At 37.2% G+C, this 22700-nt stretch overlaps 1 protein-coding gene across 2 annotated transcripts in view; it reads left to right on the top strand.

Annotated features, from left to right (window-relative positions):
• antxr2a (ANTXR cell adhesion molecule 2a) overlaps positions 1 to 22700 on the top strand; it is a 235825-nt gene that overhangs the window by 82360 nt on the left and 130765 nt on the right. For both annotated transcript variants that reach the window (XM_015365593.2, XM_069187145.1), the window contains exon 10: positions 1828 to 1897. In XM_015365593.2, coding sequence (XP_015221079.1) covers positions 1828 to 1897 — 70 coding nt within the window. The remainder of the gene's footprint in view (positions 1 to 1827; positions 1898 to 22700) is intronic.

The following is a 22700-nucleotide window of genomic DNA, read 5'->3' as shown; positions in this document are numbered from 1 at the left end:
TATGCAGTGGGCAAACAAGTGTTCTGTTTGCTTTATTGGATTTGAAAGAGGAAGATTCGTGCGTAGACTTCAGTACAAAAGGTATCACAAGTTTACCATTAGGTTGTGCATTCTGGGAACAATGTGGAATAGCCTTGTCCAGTGACTATCAGGTACTACTGTAGAAGCTCCTCTTTAAGTATCATTGACACTTTTTGTTGTATATCTGACTTTTGTTTCCTACATGTGCTAGAGATATAGCAATGGATTTCTCCATTAACCATTTGGTAATGTAAAAGAGCATTTTCCTCATGATACATGTTAATTTGAACTGGTTAACCCCAGTAATAAAGGGAATTTCTGCATTTTGGCTTTGCCAAATATGCTACTAAATATTTTTCAATAGGACAAATAGAGGAACTGAAGTTCTGATCTTAAAAAACTTGCAAAAAATAGTCTTATCTCCTGTTTTTGCCATCTCTTCTCGGCAGGTAATGTCTGTATAATTACAGGACCATAGTAGAACAATGAAAGAGAGGTCAAATATTACCACTGTATCAAAATAAGTTAATGATTTATTACTTGTATCCTTTGACAATAAAATCATCAGTAAGGTAACAAGTGAGGAGGCCGCTTGTTCTGTCTAGGCCTTTATATGTGTAGGTAGTTTACTGATCATATGAATCAAATTTCTTGAAGTATTCTAAAGAACTAACATTTTATGGCACTAATATAATTTAGATTGATTAGTTTACATAACTTTGACCAATTCAATTATTTTCCTTGCACCTTTTTTAACAACTTCAGATGCTGAAAATATTAACAATTATTGTCAGTCATGGGAATAGAAATGGATTATCAGTATAGTCACATATAGTTAATTAAAATTACCAAATATTATCGTTTTTAGTATCAAACATTTTATAGAAGCAATATACTTCTAGATCTAGTAGGTAGCTGTGTCAGCATGCGTAGGCTGCAAAGGAACAATGTAAAGGCTTATTCCATGCTGAAAAACAGAAGATTCTTTTCAGCATTAAATAAACCTTTGCTTGTTCCTTCACTTTATAGATCTGTTTGTCTTCAAGTCATTGTTCCTTTCAGTTTTGTGAATTACTGAAAATGTTTCACAATATTTTGAAAAAGAGACAACTCATATTTATGTCTAATAACTTTAAAAACATACTTTGAGGACCCATTTGAACTAAAAAAAGCTTATATCATTATATTTAGGATGGCATATTTGTTGTCTGGACTACCTTATTTTTAGAAAAAAAATATTCTAATTTTTTACACATATTTGCATCTATTTACAGTATGTCCATTTTACTGTAAAATTCCTAACATTTGCCTCACACTCCACGGACTCCACTGCTAGCAGATGTTTACTTATCAGGCCTCTTCAGAAGTTCCATGTGGTTTCAAGACACAGTGTTTTGCTATACCCACATGGGTGTGAGCCTCTTAGAAGAAGGGCATCTTATAATTGTGGACAAGCGTAATCACATCTTGCTATAAAAATGCTGCAGATGGAAAGCACATGCCTGAATCTCAAAACTCAGCTCACAGAATCTTAGGCATTTAAAAATCCTCTTGTGGTGCGGAAGGTGACATCTACATGAACTTGTGCTCACTGCACGAACTGTCATAAAATAGTATGGATTATGGCACAAAGTTAATTTTCTAGAATATATTTATAATCTTGATAATGCATGTCACCTCTGCATCAGAATTTAATGTCCCTTGCTTTTGAAAAATTATTAAATATTATACACCTGGAAACAAGTTTATTCTACAATTCATTAACCAGAACTGTATAAGGAACTCATGCAATCCCTCATTTTCCAGATGAGAAGCCAAGTGTAGTACTGGATAATTATCTTCTCTGTCCTGCACCCATACTACACGAAGCTGGACAGTAAGTACTCATTGAGAGTTTCACACTGTAATTATAAATAACCGGACACATTGAAAGGATGTTATTAAATCTCTGTGGTCTACAATTCATTGAGTTCTGCATCATATTCCTTGTTACTTTCATTGTTTGCCACGTGTGCAGATTCATCCTGGAATGTCACAGGACATGACTGAAATTACTGAAATGGAGCAAAATGGGTGCATTCACAGATTCAAACTGATGTTGAACTTTCTTAGTTTTCAAATCAGTTACACTCAGTCTTAAACTGTAGACCAAAGGAAGGTTTGCAATATTCTGCTTAAGACATGTTAAAACAGTGAAGTGGTGAAATTGCTTGTAAGTCTTACTTAGATTTTTAGTCATTGTTTTAAGTGGTTTGTTGTGGAAGCCTTTCCTATGATCTTCATTTTTTCATGCTTAAGTCTTTATATGGCGGTTAGCTCTGACCTTTTTATTTTCTATTCAAACAATAATTATATTGAGACTGACCCAATTAAAGCCTATCCTAGTGGGATCAGCATTTATGGGCTATTTTGGTAATTGCTAGAGTGAAAGAATGAAAGCATTTTCCCCTCAGTTTGATAAAATATATTATGTACAAAATTATGTACAGCATTTTACCAATCTGTATATAAATCTGGCAAATGTATGTCTTATTGCAGTTTTGTTTCTTTATAAAACAATTAAATATAAAAAATGTCATTTATTTTTATTTTAATTAAAAATTATAGGCAATGGCAGCTAATAGACTTCAGATGTTACAAACAGAAATATGCTACTCTTCTAAAATTAGCTACAGGGTAATGCTGTTTGTTTTTCCAAGAAGTGTACTAGTGGTTTTGTTCTAAATTCCTTTATCAGGCTTTTATTTTAAAATAGTGTCAGATAAAACAATTTGCAATGCTAATACCAGTTGGTGAAAATGCTTTTAGCCACTTCTCTGCTCATATTTTTTATAATTTATCATTTGAAATGCAAGCACGCTTTACCCAACATAGAAATAAAAATAACTCATCTAGGTAGTTTCTCTTTGAAGTGCTTCCTTAATTAAATCTTGGCTGATAATTTGACCCATTACATAGTTGTATGGGGAACAAACACATCTGGTAATAACTCACAAATGATTCTAAAAGGAAGTCTGACAGATGTGGTGAATGCTTTTCTTGCAGTAGTCCCTTTTAAATAATTCACCACTTACCAGTTAACCTGTAGACCGTTTAGCACATATACCACCTACATAATGTTTGAACAGAAAATTCTTCCTTTGTCCATCCTCTTCTTTTTGGTTGAATTGACTGCATTAAATAAGAGTTATTGCAGAAAATAAAATGTTGTATCTATAGGTGGATTCAAAAACACACTCAAATCTACTTAACTTTACTCAAAATCTATGAGAATCCAAATGTCAAGCAGCTTGCCATATATGCACATCTGTGCAGATCACCAAATTATTTTTCCAACATTTTTCAACTATTTTTTCAATAGCATAGTGTAGTATTATCCAGCATCCCTGTACAGTGTATTAAATTCTACATACATTAAGTTGGCATTTGACTTTTTTAAAATTATTTAATGTCACGTTTGCATCATCTTAACATAACTACTAAAATACCATAAGTACTCAAATAAAATAAGTTAATCAAAAACTATTGGTCTTTTTAACTGTCTTGTATGTCACTACAATTTAAAAATAATGTAGATAAAACAGTGCTACATGGTACACAGGGATGTTACATTAAATGTCATTAATAATAACAATAATTGCTTACACTCTGTTTCTGGACACTCCACTCAAACTCTTTACAGGTAATGGGGACTTCCCTCCACCACCACCACTTTGCAGCATCCACCTGGATGATCCGACGGCAACCATAGCCATAGAACAGAGTGATGAAGCCAATTTAGAGATGGGGGTTATTAGGAGGCCATGAATAGTAAAGACCAATGGGAAATTTGGCCAGGACGCCGGGGTGACACCCCTAATCATCTTGAGAAACACCCTGGGATTCTTAATGACCATATAGAGTCAGGACCCTGGTTTGACATTTCATCTGAAAGACAGTTGGAAATTTGCCCAGGATTCCAGGGTAACACCCTTACTCTTTTTGAGAAACACCCTGGGATTTTTAATTACCACAGAGAGTCGGGACCTTGGTTTTACTTCTCATCTGTAGGACTGTGCCTTTTTACAATATAGCGTTTAGGGGTGAACGCCCCCTGCTGGCCTCACTAACACCACTTCCAGCAGCAATCTTAGTTTTTCCCAAGAGGTCTCTCATCCAGGTACTGACCAGGCTCACACCTGCTTAGCTTCAGTGGGTTGCCAGTTGTGAGCTGTGGGGTTACAGATACAGCTATACAGTAATGCAGTACTTTGCAGCTCAGGGCTGTGGAGTAACGCAGCTTTTTAAAAATACTCAGTTGTGGACTTTACTACGTTATAAAACTTTTGTGTTTGGACTTCTTTGTAAAACCGCCAGATGGAGCAGCTTAATGTCGTGTGTGGAGCATTTCGGCTGTTGCCAGAAAACGCCCGGTCAATGCTGAGGCAAAATCTTTTTCTAAGTTGTATACTGTTTAGACTTTTATTAATTTTAAACTGTGTATTACAGCATTTTAAATATTAAACTAATTAAAAAGTAGGTATATTTAATAAAATTAAGATTGCTCAGTTGGATATATAAAAAGAGTTTATTATTATACTGTAGCTTATGAATGTGATGTGCTTTTTTGAGCCTCATGTACGCACAGTGGATGGTAGTGGTAACTAAATATAAAAAGTACACAACAGTATTTCACCTTCTTCATAAATATTTTATACATCAAAGTCTTTAACATGGTGACTTACAGTGGGTTATGGTTTTAACATGCTTGTTCCAACATTATAAAGTTTTATGTATGTATTGTAAAAAGTTAAAAATTGTTTAATCCTTTTCTAAGAATACGTAGTAAGAACACCAGTTGCTGTTATTGTAAAAAAAAGTTTTAATACCACTTGATAGTGATATTAATATGGAATAATGTAACTAAACAGCTAAAATATCACAAGTAGATGTTTTGGAAACATTTTGACATTTTCAAAAAAAACTTTTATTGTCCTTATAGTGGTAATGGCCAATGGACTGTAATGTAGCAGGCTGCATCCAGGTGGTTCAGAGCCTGATCAGAGAATTACTTTCAGTTTCTTTCTTATGTAGCCAAATACATAAAAATAGTCAACTATTATAGTGTAACGTTGCCATAGCCAAAATGTAATGTAGTGTGCTCTCTGAAGGCACCCGTTCTGTAGGGTTTGGGCATTTACTGGGACAATTATTAATTGTAGCAGTAAATCACAAAATTGATTCTTTTGATGGCTTTAGAATCCAACTGTAGATTATGCCGGTTCAGGGACGCCAAATAATCTACATTATTTGGCTCTTTGAAGGCACCAGTTCTGTAGGGTTTGGGCATTTACTGAGACAATTATTAATTGTAGCAGTAAATCACAAAGTTGATTCTTTTGATGGCTTTAGAATCCAACCATGCGACATAACTCAAACAACGCGCACACACAGGTACTAATACACGAGGATACATTTATTAATACATAGAATATGCATATAAACCTAACAGATCTTATCGAGAGGGTTATCAGAATAGAAAAGATATATATTCAGTCAGTTACGAAGTGTTACACATATCAAGAGGACATACGTTCAGTATATCATTCATTAAGACCGTTTCGTAAAGTGAACTTGGTTACAACTTCTACATTAGATACTCAAAACAAGTACATAACTCTTAGGAATTAAATTGATATCAACTGGTTTGGATAACAATTGAATTCTCGAGCTGTAATGCATTGAAGTTGAATACTCATCCAAATTTTGGGGATTCAGATCTCCTGCGGGCACAAAGAAACAGTTGCAGGCTGTTGCTGTCCAATCCGCGCTCTCTGGCTCGGTGCCAGGCTGTGCTGTGCGGCTTGCGACGGTGCGCTGCTGATGCTCACTGACCGGCTAGTTAGTGTTGGCTTTAACTAGCAAAGTTTGTGCGCAGGAGAAAAGATGACTGTGGGTCCCAGCAAGTCAGGAAGAGGACCGGTTTGTTCCTGATGAAGAGCTAGTTCTGAATAGTAATTCAGCTGTCCACAGTTCCGACCTGTTCACGAGGCCTGCTGCTGGTTACTCTCTGGCAACCTCCACTCTAGACTCTTAGAACAAAGGAAAGTTCTGGCACTCGGACACACTGGCCATTCCGTGGTTGTCCGGGCTGAGTCTCAGGATGGTCAGGAGGCGCGCTGCGAGAATGTCCTGCCCTTGGGATTCTCCTTTGAATTCCTTCTGAATCTTGTCTGAATCTTGTTGAATCTCTCAGGCTCTCTGTGTTGCCTGTTTTTACCTGGAGGAACTTCAGCTCATTGATTGGCTGAAAGTTCCATGGGCATCAGAGTCCCACGTGGGTTACTCGGCCCTACCGGTCCCTGATTGGTTGATCAAGGTGAGATATGAGTCACTTAGTCCTGACACTTAGAAATGCAATCCAGATGTCCAACTCGCACTCCCTAGACAGATAGGCGCCAATGGGTGACCATTGATCATGATAGCCAGGCTTAGCTAAGTGCATCCCCCTTTGGGAGCTGTCCTTGGACCTTAAATCACCTTGCATGAATGGTTTCTCTGTGGCTGCACCACAGAGATGAACAGAGAAATGAGGCCTAATTTGGAAAAGCTCAGAAACACTTAATTCTGCATTATTATTAAGCCTCACCGCTACACAACCATGCGACATAACTCAAACAACGCACACACACGGGTACTAATACACGAGGATACATTTATTAATACATAAAATATGCATATAAACCTAACAGATCTTATCGAGAGGGTTATCAGAATACAAAAGGTATACAGTGCCTTGCGAAAGTATTCGGCCCCCTTGAACTTTTCAACCTTTTGCCACATTTCAGGCTTCAAACATAAAGATATAAATTTTTTATTTTATGTGAAGAATCACCAACAAGTGGGACACAATTGTGAAGTGGAACGAAATCTATTGGATTTTTGAAACTTTTTTAACTAATAAAAAAATGAAAAGTGGGGCGTTAATACTTTGCAGAGCCACCTTTTGCTGCGATTACAGCTGCAAGTCGCTTGGGGTATGTCTCTATCAGTTTTGCACATCGAGAGACTGAAATTCTTGCCCATTCTTCCTTGCAAAACAGCTCGAGCTCAGTGAGGTTGGATGGAGAGCGTTTGTGAACAGCAGTTTTCAGCTCTTTCCACAGATTCTCGATTGGATTCAGGTCTGGACTTTGACTTGGCCATTCAAACACCTGGATACGTTTATTTGTGAACCATTCCTTTGTAGATTTTGCTGTATGTTTGGGATCATTGTCTTGTTGGAAGATAAATCTCCGTCCCAGTTTCAGGTCTTTTGCAGACTCCAACAGGTTTTCATCCAGAATGGTCCTGTATTTGGCTGCATCCATCTTCCCCTCAATTTTACCCATCTTCCCTGTCCCTGCTGAAGAAAAGCAGGCCCAAACCATGATGCTGCCACCACCATGTTTGACAGTGGGGATGGTGTGTTGAGGGTGATGAGCTGTGTTGCTTTTACGCCAAACATATCGTTTTGCATTGTGGCCAAAAAGTTCGATTTTGGTTTCATCTGACCAGAGCACCTTCTTCCACATGTTTGGGGTGTCTCCTAGGTGGCTTGTGGCAAACTTTAGACGAGACTTTTTATGGATATCTTTGAGAAATGGCTTTCTTCTTGCCACTCTTCCATAAAGGCCAGATTTGTGCAGTGTAAGACTGATTGTTGTCCTATGGACAGACTCTCCCACCTCAGCTGTAGTTCTCTGCAGTTCATCCAGAGTGATCATGGGCCTCTTGGCTGCATCTCTGATCAGTCTTCTCCTTGTCTGAGCTGAAAGTTTAGAGGGACGGCCAGGTCTTGGTAGATTTGCAGTGGTCTGATACTCCTTCCATTTCAAGATGATCGCTTGCACAGTGCTCCTTGGGATGTTTGAAGCTTGGGAAATCTGTTTGTATCCAAATCCGGCTTTAAACTTCTCCACAACAGTATTACGGACCTGCCTGGTGTGTTCCTTGGTCTTCATGATGCTCTCTGCGCTTTCAACAGAACCTTGAGACTATCACAGAGCAGGTGCATTTATACAGAGACTTGATTACACACAGGTGGATTCTATTTATCACCATCAGTCATTTAGGACAACATTGGATCATTCAGAGATCCTCGCTGAACTTCTGGAGTGAGTTTGCTGCACTGAAAGTAAAGGGGCCGAATAATTTTGCACGCCCCACTTTTCATTTTTTTATTAGTTAAAAAAGTTTCAAAAATCCAATAGATTTCGTTCCACTTCACAATTGTGTCCCACTTGTTGGTGATTCTTCACATAAAATAAAAAATTTATATCTTTATGTTTGAAGCCTGAAATGTGGCAAAAGGTTGAAAAGTTCAAGGGGGCCGAATACTTTCGCAAGGCACTGTATATTCAGTCAGTTACGAAGTGTTACACATATCAAGAGGACATACGTTCAGTATATCATTCATTTAGACCGTTTTGTAAATGAACTTGGTTATAACTTCTACATTAGATACTCAAAACAAGTACATAACTCTTAGGAATTAAATTGATATCAACTGGTTGGGATAACAATTGAATTCTCGAGCTGTAATGCATTGAAGTTGAATACTCATCCAATCTCTGGGGATTCAGATCTCCTGCGGGCACAAAGAAACAGTTGCAGGCTGTTGCTGTCCAATCAACGCTCTCTGGCTCGGTGCCAGGCTGTGCTGTGCGGCTTGCGACGGTGCGCTGCTGATGCTCACTGTTGGCTTTAACTAGCAAAGTTTGTGCACAGGAGAAAAGATGACTGTGGGTCCCAGCAAGTCAGGAAGAGGACCGGTTCGTTCCTGATGAAGAGCTAGTTCTGAATAGTGATTCAGCTGTCCACAGTTCTGACCTGCTCATGAGGCCTGCTGCTGGTGCTAACCTCGGGTGGATCCTCTGGTTACTCTCTGGCAACCTCCGCTCTAGACTCTTAGAAAAAAAGGAAAGTTCTGGCACTCGGACACACTGGCTGTTCCGTGGTTGTCCAGGCTCAGGATGGTCAGGAGGCACGCTGCGAGAATGTCCTGCCCTTGGGAGCCTTCTGCTCCTAGGCCGTCCTGCCCTGGAATTCTCCTTTTGAATTCCCTTTAGAAAAGTCTCAGAATTCTCCTGAATCTTACTGAATCTCTCAGGCTCTCTGTGTTGCCTGTTTTTACCTGGAGGAACTTCAGCTCATTGATTGGCTGAAAGTTCCATGGGCATCAGAGTCCCACGTGGGTTACTCGGCCCTACCAGTCCCTGATTGGTTGATCAAGGTGAGATATGAGTCACTTACTCCTGACACTTAGGAATGCAGTCCAGATGTCCAACTGGCACTCCCTAGTCAGATAGGCACCAATGGATGACCATTGATCATGATAGCCAGGCTTAGCTAAGTGCATCCCCCTTTGGGAGCTGTCCTAGGAAACCTTATCAAAGGAACCTTAAATCAGCCTGCATGAATAGTTTCTCTGTGGCTGCACCACAGAGATGAACAGGGGCCTCATTTGGGAAAACTCAGAACACTTAATTCTTTCTTATTAATAAGCCTCGCCGCTACAATAGCTTGTTGTTGGCTTCAGCGTAAGTGTCTGTATCTGCATGGATTATTATTAGTGATGGTTGCGTGATTAAGGATTTCTTTGCAGTATTACGTTAAAGGAGGGAAGAAAGGTTATTTTTACAATTGCCAGTAACCGGTGAAGAGCTTATCAATATGTTGAAACCAGACAGATGTGTTACACCTTTAAGCAAGCCCCAGTTGTTTACTATGTTGTGACGATGGTGTGTGGCTCTGCAGGAATTATTCTGTGAACTGAACAGTTATAGAGGAGACACGTTGAGCCTCTTTTTATATTTGTAAAAACGTTCCAATTTAAATGCAATACAGAATATATTGTTAATAAAATTAATAATGAATGACCATGGACAAGTTGTAAACTGAAGAGTTACAGAGAAGACACACCAGATGTGTAAAATAGTTTATCTTAATACAGATTGAGCAATGGGAAATTTAACTTTAAATTTGGATTAAGAAAAAAACATTTCAAACATACTGTACTGTAGTGGCTTTGAAACCATACAATCTCATACTTTATATACAGTATTTTGTATACAATGCTGTTCATTGCTGTATGCGCTACTGTTTCGGTATATCTGTGGGTCTGACTTCATGGGATTTGCATGTGTGGAACAGTGGGAGGTGAGACACGGTTGGGGTTGTTTTGATTATAATATGAATGAGTCCCTGAGGCATATTGTCCAAGTTTCAGAATTATAAACAATAAACCTGTGATGAGTGTGCAGGAGAGAAAAAGTTACCTTTTCAGAAGTCGTGTACTGCGCAAAGTAGTTGAATTTGACAAACAGTGAAAGTTGCTTAAAGAATTTAAAATCTGTCTGATTGTACTGTAGCTCTCATTTAATTGCGCTTTTGTGATAACACACTGCACCCTTTTGAATTGATTTTTATCACCTTTATCATCGTCTGTTCGGGGGTGTGGGTGTCTCCTTCTTCAATTTAACACCTGATACGTCCCCAGCAAGTCAAAAGACTAAAACCCGCTATCAATTAAACATCTGTCTTGTGACATTTCTCAAACTGCTCCAAAGCTGGGTCTAGAGTAAAATTCTCTAAACTTAAAGCCACAATGGATAGCACAATTATCGATAATACAAACTGTAGTACTGTAATACCTGTAATACAAAGGACTACTACATACTAAAACAACCCCAAGTGCAGCACGTGTGAACCAAGGAAAAAATATCTGCTCCACCAAACAGATCCTGAACAAGCCTCCTAATATACTACATCCCCACTATAGTTACAGCAAGGTGAACGTGGGAAGCTGATTTTTTAAACATTTTTTTCAAGAAAATCTAAAATAAGAAAAAAATTACATGCCCCTGTCTAACTTAGACATTGTATGACTTTAAAAGCTTTAACTTTAAAAATCAGAACCTGAATTCTATTCATTACAACAGATACAAATCTTAACACAAATCCAAAGCCATTTAAAACAGAAGATGTTCACTCTACTCCACACCTGCATGTCAAGATCTCGGTGTGCCTAGGAGCTGTTTTGTTTAGCTTACGCTGTGAATTAGTACCTGAGACATACCATCCAAGGTTTCGAAATAATTTTAAAAAATCAAACTTTTGTTTGGATGAGAGAAATCTTTTGAGAAGTTGTGTACTACTTGCAAAGAATCTGATTTTGACAAACCTTTCAGAGCTAATTTTGTTTGAAGAATTTAAAATCTGTCTGCCTGACTAAGGTTTTCTTTATGTTTTTTATGTGAAATGTTTTTGACATTTTTGTTTTACTCTGAGATTCTGACTTATTTGACTTTATATTTGCTCCATTAAGCTTACACAGAAAAATAAGACGTTCTGTAGTTAATCTTTTTGGAATTTGATTTATTATATTATTTGTTAATTATTATTATTAATAATAATTATATATTATTTATGATAAAACCACTAACATTGACACAGGTGCTGCTGTAACAAATTCTTCAAAAATTTAGAAGCTTTATATTTCGGAAACATCACGATTGTTACGCAAGGAAGTGAATGTGACAGTTTGTTACAGCTATGATTTTTTAATTTTTGGCTGCTGCAGTTGCACCCTTTTCAATGGTTAGTTAACCCTTCCAAATTTTTTTTGTCAGTCTGTGTGTGTGTTGGGGGGGGGGGGGGGGGGCATCTCCTTGACATCTGACACTCCTCCCTACACGTAAGTGATCGTGAATGTCAAGTAAATATACTGTGATATATAAAATTAAGAAAAACATCAATGTAAACATTATATTTACAATTGGTTTAATTTGTCATCACTCTTCAAACTTGCATCACAAAGAAAATAAAAATGGTTGTAAGTTTCTCCAAAGCCTACTCAGTCAAGAACCGAGAATTCAAGTAGGAAGCTGCATCACCATGCATAGGCTGCAAAGAAACAAGTAAAGGTTTATTCCATACTGAAAAGGGAAGAAAAGAAACATAATGTTTTGGCTGTGAATGTTTCTTTCAGGTGTGAAGAATACAGAGTCCCAATTCAATTGCAGCCTAAACTTTCCCGCACAAACCCTCCCCCTGCTGCAATTAGGAAATACACAAAGAATGCACTGAAAGCACTCCAAGAGACAGCTTGTTAAAAGTATAACATGCATTTCCTTTGATTAAACATAGACCTTTTTGCACACTCCAATGAATTTTTCACTGGCCATTTTAATACCACATTGATATTCTAGATTATAATTATAAATATATATACAATTGTGTTGTGAGGCTTGAGTTTACCCCTGCCATTGACAGTATCCACATTTGCTAACTCTTTCATGTTCATTATTAATATGAATGATATCTTCCATATTGCATTTAAATTGAAATGTTTTTACAAGTATAAATCCACCTGCCCATCCCTTTTCTAACCACTTTATCCAGGACAGGCATGGGTGTGACCTACAGTTTTATGTTTTTTTCATTGTTTATGACGTTCAGAGACTTTATACTCCTGTTATTTTCATGCTACCAAAATTTCTCTTTGGTTGTAAAATTCCATATTAAGCGTATTTAAACATGCACAGTAGAGAAATTAAATGAAGCAGTTGTTTCACTAACTAATGCACCATAAGTGCACCCTGTCGATCATCTTTGGCCAGCAAATCATGTACTGTGGCAACCTGCAACCCTGCAGCGCGATATAGGTTTTTACCGTGCATTTTGAATGATTACATCTTTTTATGGATTTTGACTATTACTCTTCTGTTATATTATTAAATAATTAATGTTACAACTAATCTCTTCAAATTTTAAATTTTGGCTGCAATTTGACATATTGGATCATTTTTCCAATTTTCTCATTTTTTGTGTGTTGGGTGTACTGTAGGATCCAAATGAACTACTTCATTAATACATATGTGTAGATCTCTAATGCTATTTCATTTCTTTCAAATACTTATGTGAAGTAAACATCAGAAAGAAAGTTGCTGAAGTGATGAACAGTTTAGTAACCTTATGGCATGTATTCCATGTGAATGGATTTAATCAATTTGATATATTTTTTTATTTTGCAGGTCTCTTAAATGTATGAGCTATTTTTGTGCTGTTTACAGCTTAAATAAATCAAGTTTTTGAAACAGGATATGAATTCAAATTCAGATGTAATTGTTGTTTCTATTTTTAAGAAATCTATTCAGTCCATCCTTGTATAATTTACTCTAATTTTCTGAAAGCATAGATTCAAAAAGATTTAATCTATGCTTTAATCAGAGTTCTGTAAACAGTGCTCTGTGTTTTCAGGATGTTTTTTGCTAATGTTTGCAGTCAAATGACATTACAGTAGTCCTGTTTTATATGCAGGTGTCCAATTTCTTTTCTCAAAGAAGCTGTTCATTATTGGCCATTGCGTGACCCACATCTTATGGAATACTTGGGACTGGGTCAAACAGGCCTTAGAAACATTCTTTGTGTTTCTTTTAGGCCCTCACTGGTGATTTGCAGCTGTGTTCAGCATAACTATTATTAGTTACTTCTCTAAAGAGAAAGTTTTCTCTTCAACTTCTCTTTTTTGCAACAAAAATCCTTGTCATTATTGACTAGTTTTTAAATTTATTTTCAGACATCAACATTATGGACTTATATAGATTATATCACTTCTGACAAACTCAATATCAAAGCCATAAATTCAAAGCTTATTTTTTTGTATCTATTGTCTCTAAAATCAGTATTCAAGGATTAGGCTTTGCAATTAGACACAAAATTTCACAATAGTCTTTTCATGTATCTTCCTATTAATAACACTTTACACAGTTGTATCATTTATTAGCTTTCTATGTGTAACTGTTGCAGGTACAGTAACTAACTTTAGACTTTAGTCACTACAGTTTTAAATTTACATAAAACCAGGTTGCTCTGCCCGAGTTAGACTGCCTGTGGGATCACTAGGACTAGAATGTTTGTGGAATGCCTGCAAAGCCACATACTGTGCATTATGGTACAGATGCAGCTGTTCTAAATGAGTGAGGTACGATGCGGTAAAACGTGGTGGGCATGGCGCAATATTCCACATTATACCGTATGCAAATTAGATTATAATAGTTTCCGTAAGCACCTTGTAAGACCTCGTAAAACTGCCAGGTGGAGCTATTAAAGCTCAGCGTCTCATATACAGAATTTGAGCTGTTGTCAGAAAACACTACCAAGGGAGTCTTTTTCCAATTAAGAATTTAAGTTGTATACTCTTTAGACTTCTAATAATTTTAAACTGTGTATTACAGTGTTAATCATTAAACATGAAAAAGTTGGTATATTTTATAAAAGCAAGATTGCTCAGTTGGACAAAAGTACACAACCTTCCACCTTTATCATAAATATTTTAATTATGCATAAATATCGAGATGGATAGTAAATATGTTGAGAAATACCTGAATTTTTGCAAGATAAAATTGTATCCAGCTGTGAATCTGCTACATGAACTTGCTCTTCGTGAAACTGTGGAAAAGAGGTTTAGTGGGCAGCATTACACACACTGTAGTGACCATAGAGTGTTTTAATACACTGTACAGTATAAGAGTATAAAGCAAGTATGTTTTTTAATATTTGTAAACGCTATTCTTACAAGTACATTTTGTATTCAGTTTGCTTCTGTGTGTTAGCTGGTGGGCAAATGTTCGAGGTGTATTTATATAGCTGGTAGAATTACTGTATTTAAAAAAAAAAATTGGATCATGAACAGCATCCCCCTATCACAGTGCATAGTGCCACATTAAATAAAACCACGAGAAAAAGAGATTCAAGTCCGTGCGAGCAACTTACATAGGTGATATTTAGAAATATATATTGTAGTATTTTCGGGTTCAGAGAGGACGGGCACAAAGCTTTATTCCTGTTATTACAGTCTGGGTAATTTGAGTGAAGGCTGTGACAAAGTGAAGGCTGTGAAAACATTTGTCAGTCTATCCGTGGGAGGAAGGGGTCTGTCTTTCATTGGAAGGTTTGCCTATTGTACTCATACATAACAATATAGGGGGGAAGGAAAAGTGCCTGCCATCATTTTTTTCACTGACAGACAAAGTTGTGTTGTGTTAATAAAAACTACAGTATGCTTAACAGCTGTTAAACCAGTTTAATTCAAAACACTTTATTCAGTGAGGCAATTTAACAGTTTTTCTTAACATAACACAACTTTGTCATCTTGGAAAAAATGACTGCTGGCACTTTTCCTTCCCCCCTAACCCTATTCTACTCATACATACCCCTACGGTATATTCTCATGTACGAGTAGAATAGGGTTAGGGGGGAAGGAAAAGTCTTTTTTTTCACTGACAGACAAAGTTGTATTGTCAGCATGCTTAAAAGCTGCTTGTAAGAGCAAGGTAACTTTCTGCTATCTAAACCTTTTAAAGTCACGCAATGTTTGAGTTAGGCAGGAACACGTCATTGTATCTTATTTTTTTATTTCATTTTTTAAATTAAATATAAGGTAACCAGCAATCAAATGTCCTGTTTTTTCTTAACACTCATTTTCCCATACTGTAGTTTGAGTCTTTGTGTAAGCTGTAAGTTCTTTTTACTTCTTAATTAAAGATTTTAAACACTTTAATTTTGTAAACACAACAAGTGTTCCGTAAAGAAATAAAATCATGTTTTCTACAGGTGTTATACCACTTCCCAGTATAACTTTAAATGAACAGTTTAAATTAGAGAGCAATCTAATTTCTTATTTGTTTAAACAGTGACATTTCAGCTGCATACCCATGTGAGCCAAAAATTGCTACATTATTAATAATATCTTCAATGTCACATTAACATTGGAATGTTCTTTTTTACAAGTGTAAAAAGAGGCGATATACAACATGTCTCCTCTTTAACTCTTCGGTTTACAGAGAAATTCCACCAGAGCCTCACAACATTATCCAATAATAATCTTCTTGTGTCTAATTTTTAGTTTAGCAGGATTTGCGCGATAAGCACATTTTTTAATGGGGATGACATTACCCTCCTCTGTATCACTGTACAGCACTTGTTTGAGTCGGGAATGCCATACCATCTCTATTGCTTTTAAATCTGGGGATTCAGCTGGAGTTTTCACAAGCGGTCTCTTCTGAAAACACCCGAAATGTTGTGTTTTTTCTCTTCTCTTTACAGCATGGAATAAACCTATTACTTGTTCCCTTACTGTAACTACTAAATGATTTCTTTATCCATTTCAGCTAAATGAGGGGAATTAAATCAGTCAGAATCTCATGTGCCAATTGTAAAAATAACCCTCCTTCCTTCATTTGTTTAACAAATTTCGCAAAGAAAGTTTGTAATGTAGTGCGCTCTGAACGAGTTTGTCAAGATCATGGTTTCAAAAGAAAAAAAACATTAGATTGGATGAGAACATCATGATTGTTTTGCAAGGATGTGATGAACGTTTTGTGATATTTAGAAATACCAACATATTCAATATAGTGTTGATAATATTTATTATCAGTGATAATGACAGTAATAGGAGTTTGAAATTATTCATTGTTATTAATAAATGACTTAGCTTCAAACATGTTCAGAAATCTAATCACAGGTACCACACCTGCCAGAATGATTCCCAGTCGTACCGGTTGTGGGAGGAGGGAACTCAGTTGAACTGGCAGCCCAGTATGTGATCTCCTGAGGAACAGTGAGCCTGTCTCCCAATAATGCTTAATATGTTTACAGTATATGTAAATATTTTATGATATGTCTTTGTTTAAATGTCTGTAATATGTCTGTAGATTTTATTCTTATTTTTTGTTTTGTTTATTTGCTTTGGCAACACTGATTGTACCCATCGGTCATGCTAATAAAGCACCTTGAATTGAGAGAGAGAATGAGCGAGCACCAAAGAGAGCGAGAGAGAGAGAGCAACACACTGAGGTATATTCGGGTAGTTACACAGGGAGAGGGTGGTAATTGGGTACAAATATAACAGGGGTGCAAAACCACGAAACTATTTACAAGAATTAGGGTAATCTCACCGAACTGTACACCCATTTTGTAATGGGTCAGCTGCACTGGTCAGTGGCAGTCCCCCGCCCTGACCACTACTACTCCCGTCCTGCCCCACACCATGTACCCCAGCCGGGTGCTCTTCAGCTGCATTGCCAGGTGAATGCACTACAATAATATCTTCAGTGTCTCATTAACATTGGAATGTTCTGTTTTATAAGTGTAAAAAGAGGCAATACACAACGTGTCTCCTCTATAACTCTTCCGCCAGAGTCTCACAACATTATACAATAATACTCTTCTTGTGTCTAATTTTTAGTTTAGCAGGATTTGAGCTACAGTATATGAATATAATTATATCATTATTAATTTCTTTAGATACACGATTCCATATTATATTCCCTATCAAATTCTAAAAAGATTCTAAAAGTAACAAGCATATTCGCAGAAAAGGTTAAAACATTATAACTTTTTACAAAGTATATAAACTAAATATAGTCAGAAGGAGCACGTAAAAACGTTTCCAAAATAACCACAGTATGTTACCGAATGAAAAACTTTGATGCTTAAAATGTTAAGGAATAAAGTGGAATACTGGTGTGTATTTTTTATTTAAACTACCAATACCAGCCAAAATATACAGTTTACATAAAATGTTTATGTTCCTTAATAAATATCGTTTATGACCTTCAGGGGCGTTATGCTCCTCTTCTTTTTATGCTCAGCTACTAAAATTTCCCTTTAGTTGTAAAGTTCCATATAAATATTCAATACTATGTGGATTAAAACATGCACAGTAAAGAGATTCAATTATTTAATATTTTCAGTAACAACCAATGCACCACGAGTGCCCCTGTTGGTCATTTTGGCCAGCCAATCATGTACTGCGGTACAACACAGTGAACTGTGAGTAATTGCATGCGGTACGGGTGTTGTACCATGCATTTTGAAGTCAATAATGAGGCTGTAAAATTTGTAGCATAATGCTTTCTTTCATTATGCATGTCACCGAGGATCCACTATATTCAAATGAAGGTTTCGGAAAATGCCCCCAAGTACTAGATATTGACAACATTTATAAATAAACCTATTACTTGTTCCGTCATATAAGTATGTTGGCGATTCGGGTTCAAGACATGCTTAGGGCACAAGTTTTTCTTCTAACAAAGAAAGACTCCTTCTTAAAAATATAATAGTAAATATTGTGTATTAACAATTATTTTTGTTTTTTATTTAGTACAACATATTCATTTTTAAGTGATATTAATGTAAGCTTAGGTCCTGTTAATGTTTTGTTCAGTTGAGCGGTTTTAAGTGTTTTTGAGTTTTTTTTAGTTTTATGGTCCAATTGGTGGCTAGGCTCATCACATCGTACTGTGACTCCATGCTGTCTAATTGGTTATGGGAGGAGAACATAATGAGGAAAGGGGGAGAGCAAGAAGTACAGAAAGAGAGAACACGTGTGGTGTGGGCGCAGAGTTTTAAGTGCGGCTGTTCTCTAATAAACTGCAAAGAAAAAGAATAACCGTCTCCATCCAGTTCCATTCCGTACCGGCAGAGTGTTAACCACTGTCACATGAACCCTACAGTTACACTAATAGGGTTACATAAAAATGTAAATGAACAAACACATTCGCCCACTGTTGAATACTGTCAACATAACAGGAACACACTTCCTATCCTCAGGACTATTAACGACAACTTTTCCATCCTACAGGATGATCCCTCCATTGGGGCCCTCTTTTCTGACTGCCCCATCATCTCATATCGCTGATCACCTAATCTGCACAACCTTTTTGTTCACAGCTCCCTTGACCTCCCTCAGCAACCATCCATACCAGGGACTTTCCTTTGCAACAGAGCTTGCTGTATCACCTGCAAGTAAACATCTAACACCACACTCATTCAAGGCCCCTCAGGACAATTTTGGATCACCCAGATGGCATCTTGTACCACCAGCAACCTTATTTACTGTATCTCTTGCAGTAAATGCCCACCTTACATTGGAGAAACAGGAAGGAGACTCGGAGACCACATCAGAGCTGTGAAGATTAAAGATCTCTCCGAGCCCATTGTTTCTCATTTCACCTCTGACGGCCATGACCACTCTAATCTCTCCGTCTCTGTTCTCAAAGACGGTTTTCCGAACTCATACATCCGAAAGACCACAGAAACCAAAATTATCCTGCAGCTAGGATCACACCTTCCCCCTTCTCTTAACGACAGATTACCTTTCTTCTAAATTTTCTCCATTCATTGGATGTTTCATTTCACACCTCTCTACACTTTTTCTGACTTGACACCTCTTGATTGGCCTCTCTTTCTGTCCCCTGCTCCCGCCTTTCACTCCTCCTCTCTCCCAGCCTTTGTTCTCCCGCTACATTACCTTTGCTTACTGCCTTGTCTTTCTCACACCTGAAGAAGGCTCCATGGCCAAAACATGTTTTCTTTCTTCTTTTTTTCAGCAAGGAATAAACCTATTACTTGTTCCTTTGCAGCCTAAACATGCTGACGCAGCTACCCACCTGAACTACTTATATGAAGTTCCTCTTAACAAATCAACTGCACCACCAGGCCACTCAGAAACACAGCTGAAACAAACAGCTTAACAATGTTTTGAAAGTAATTGAATGGGTCAAATTAAAAATAAAACATGTTTGAAGTCAAAGAACATAACTCTCACAATGCTCCCCGTCTTCTCCAGGTGAGAGTTAGCTCTGTGTAGCAGATAGATGACTGCATCCTCCACTCCCAAGTGTGACCGGTAGGCGAACTGCAGGGGGTCCATTGCTGTACTCAGCAGGGTTCTGAGGTGGTCCAGTACAAGCCTTTCCAGAATTTTCATTAGGTGTGATGTAAGTGCCACTGGTCTGTAGTCATTCAAGACTTTAGGGTGCCCCTTTTTGGGTACTGGCACCAGGCAAGATGTCTTCCAGAGCACCGGAAACCTTTTCTAATCTCAGGCTGTGGTTGAAGATGTACTGTAGCACTGAACCCAGTTGGTCTGCATAGATCTTTAGCACCCTGGATCTGACAGAGTGACAGAGTAAGTGAGAGAGTGAAAGACTGATGCATAAAATGTCTATGAAGAGTGGAATACTGTGGTGCATTTTTAATTTAAACTACCACTACCAGCCTTGATGTTCAGAGACGTTATGCTCCTCTTATTTATGCTCTGTGACCAAACTTTCCCTCTAGTTGTAAATTTCCATATTAATATATAATGTTAAACAGATATAAACATCCACAGTAAAGAGATTAAACGCAACAATCATTTCACAGACAATTAATGCACCACTAGTGCCACCCGTCAGTCATTTTGGCCAGCCAATCACATACCAATCAGTAGTCTGGGCGTGGAAATATGCAGTACGGGGTTTTACAGCACATTTTGAATGGCAGGATCTGTATATTCTGTGTTCACTTTAACCGTGTTCACTTATGCTTTCAATCCTCCTTTCTCCATCTTGTAACATACTCTGAATACTCAGTTTTATACAGTGCCTTTAGAATGTCTACACATCTGAAATCAAGATTGAAATTAAGACGCTTCTTAGCCAACCCTTTTTTCTAGGTTTTCATTTGAAATTACTTTCCATAAATATTTAGCATGTGTTTTTCACTTGGAGGTTGTTTATTATAGTGTGCATAAATTCTGAAAACTTAAAATGTGGTACTTTAGTAAGGGGGTTAAGATTTTTAAAGACACAGTATACATAGAGTAACTGACCCAAATGAACATTGAAAGGATAGAGCAAGTGAGACTTTTAACTTTCTCAATCACAGCTAATTTGACTGTTCTTACAGAATGTACCTTAGCTAATAAGGAATGCACACAAAACCAGTCGCCAAGGTACATTTACACATTAAATTTACTGAGATGATTGAGGTGACTGTATACATAATAGTACTACTACTACGCTGGGCAAACGTTCCAAGGTCAAATTCTTCCAGCACAGGGGTACCATTAAAGCGGAGACGACGGCACCAAAATTTTTTGGCGCGCCTTCTCTTTAAAGCCCTGGTCAAATATGAAGACAGTACGTACAGTTATAATTCAAACGGAATTAAAAACTACACATCCCAGTAACCATGGTGGTGCTTGTGATCATTGCGTTTAAGCAACGAAACAGGGCGAAAAATCAGTCACATGACTTTGGGGCAGAGTTTCGAAAGCTTAACCTATCAGCAACAAAGCGAAATTTACACGATAGGCTACCTCAAACTGTCAGTTACACGACTGTGTATGTCGCTTAAACCACTCCTATTTGGCATTTTAGTTATGGAGGCGAGAAGACGCCCCCCCCCCCCCCTCTCTGGATTTGCCGCCATCTTTAACCGCTTCGTGTCCAAATCGCAGTAGCGACGCGTACGAAATAAAGTTCATCCCAGCTACAAAACATATATATTTTTGTGGTAAGAGGGAGCAAAACATCAGTATTTACTGCTATTAATTAGTGTACGATTTATAGTTGAAATCTGAGCCTAAATATAAAGTTAAAATCTCGACAAAGCAATGTAGGAAATACAGAGAAAATAAATCCTTTCTGACATCTAAAATCAGTTTCGATCAAGGTCTCTAAAACGAACAAGAAAAATAGGATTTTCGGAGGCCAATTATGCTGTATTTATATAGAATAAGTGATTTATGAGCAATCTAATTTCTTGTTCGTTTAAAACAGTGAAATGTCAGCTGCAAAAGATCGCACCAGAAACAGCACTCTCTCTGCCTGTCATAGACGTTCAGGAAAGGCTGAATGAAGTCATGGTGATCAATAATAACAGTTGTAGGACAAGAAACAAAAGATAGTTAAAGTGCTAGAGGTGTAAAAAAATACAAAAATGCACTTGAGCAAAAAGTTTTAGAAATGGAGCAAACAGAATAAAAGCCATGCCTATAGTGCAGAAGAGGGATGCAGGAACACTTGCTTAGATATACAAAAAAATCACAAAAAGGTGTATGTTACAAAAGAACATGTAAACATGTACATCAATTTCCCTTCGCAATCAATACTTATCTATAAACATGAAACAGAGTGAGGAATCAGAAATTAGCATGCATAAAAAACAGCAATTCTGTCAGTGAGCCCTAAATGAATTAATAGCAACTATGGTTTCATGGAGGGCTTCTCAGATAGTTGGGCATTTAGGTAAACTGCCAGGTGAAAGGACTTGTAAACATATTTTGTTAAAGCAAGTCAGTTTTTGCGCAACACATAAAAGACATTTTTCCAAGAAAGTTTAGCCTTTGTCACTAATGAAACCACTAAATAAAGATATAAATATAGAAATCTTAAGATTTGTTTTATTTAATGTTGGTAGCAGGATGAACTGTCAGGTTGAGCTAAGTGTATATTTTGTCGCAGAGTTGCTATAAGATGTTAACAGTGAAAAGGGTATTTAGAAATTTCAAGAGATTTCAAGAGGGTATTTAGAGTTATTTCAAGATGAAAATTTTCAGAATAATTGCAAATCTAGCAGGATAGAGAAAGCACAGAAAACTGGCAGTTAGATTGATCAGATTAGTATGAAAAGTCATTAAGCAAAGGGAATGAGAAGAGTGACAAACTAGTATACTTTAGATCTTTTTTTCTGAACCAGGGAAAATCTGATCATGTTTCCCTATAACACTAATAAAAAACTTTATTTTATATATTACCATTAAAGGTGGCATCTCAAAGCAATACAGTAGTGTAAAAACAGATAAAAGGACCACAGATTACAAAGTA

This window comes from Lepisosteus oculatus, chromosome 3 (genome assembly GCF_040954835.1).
Source record: "Lepisosteus oculatus isolate fLepOcu1 chromosome 3, fLepOcu1.hap2, whole genome shotgun sequence".
In the NCBI taxonomy this organism is placed as follows: Eukaryota; Metazoa; Chordata; class Actinopteri; order Semionotiformes; family Lepisosteidae; genus Lepisosteus; species Lepisosteus oculatus.
The sequence above is the reverse complement of the archived record's forward strand: the minus strand, read 5'-3'. Positions and strand labels throughout refer to the sequence as shown.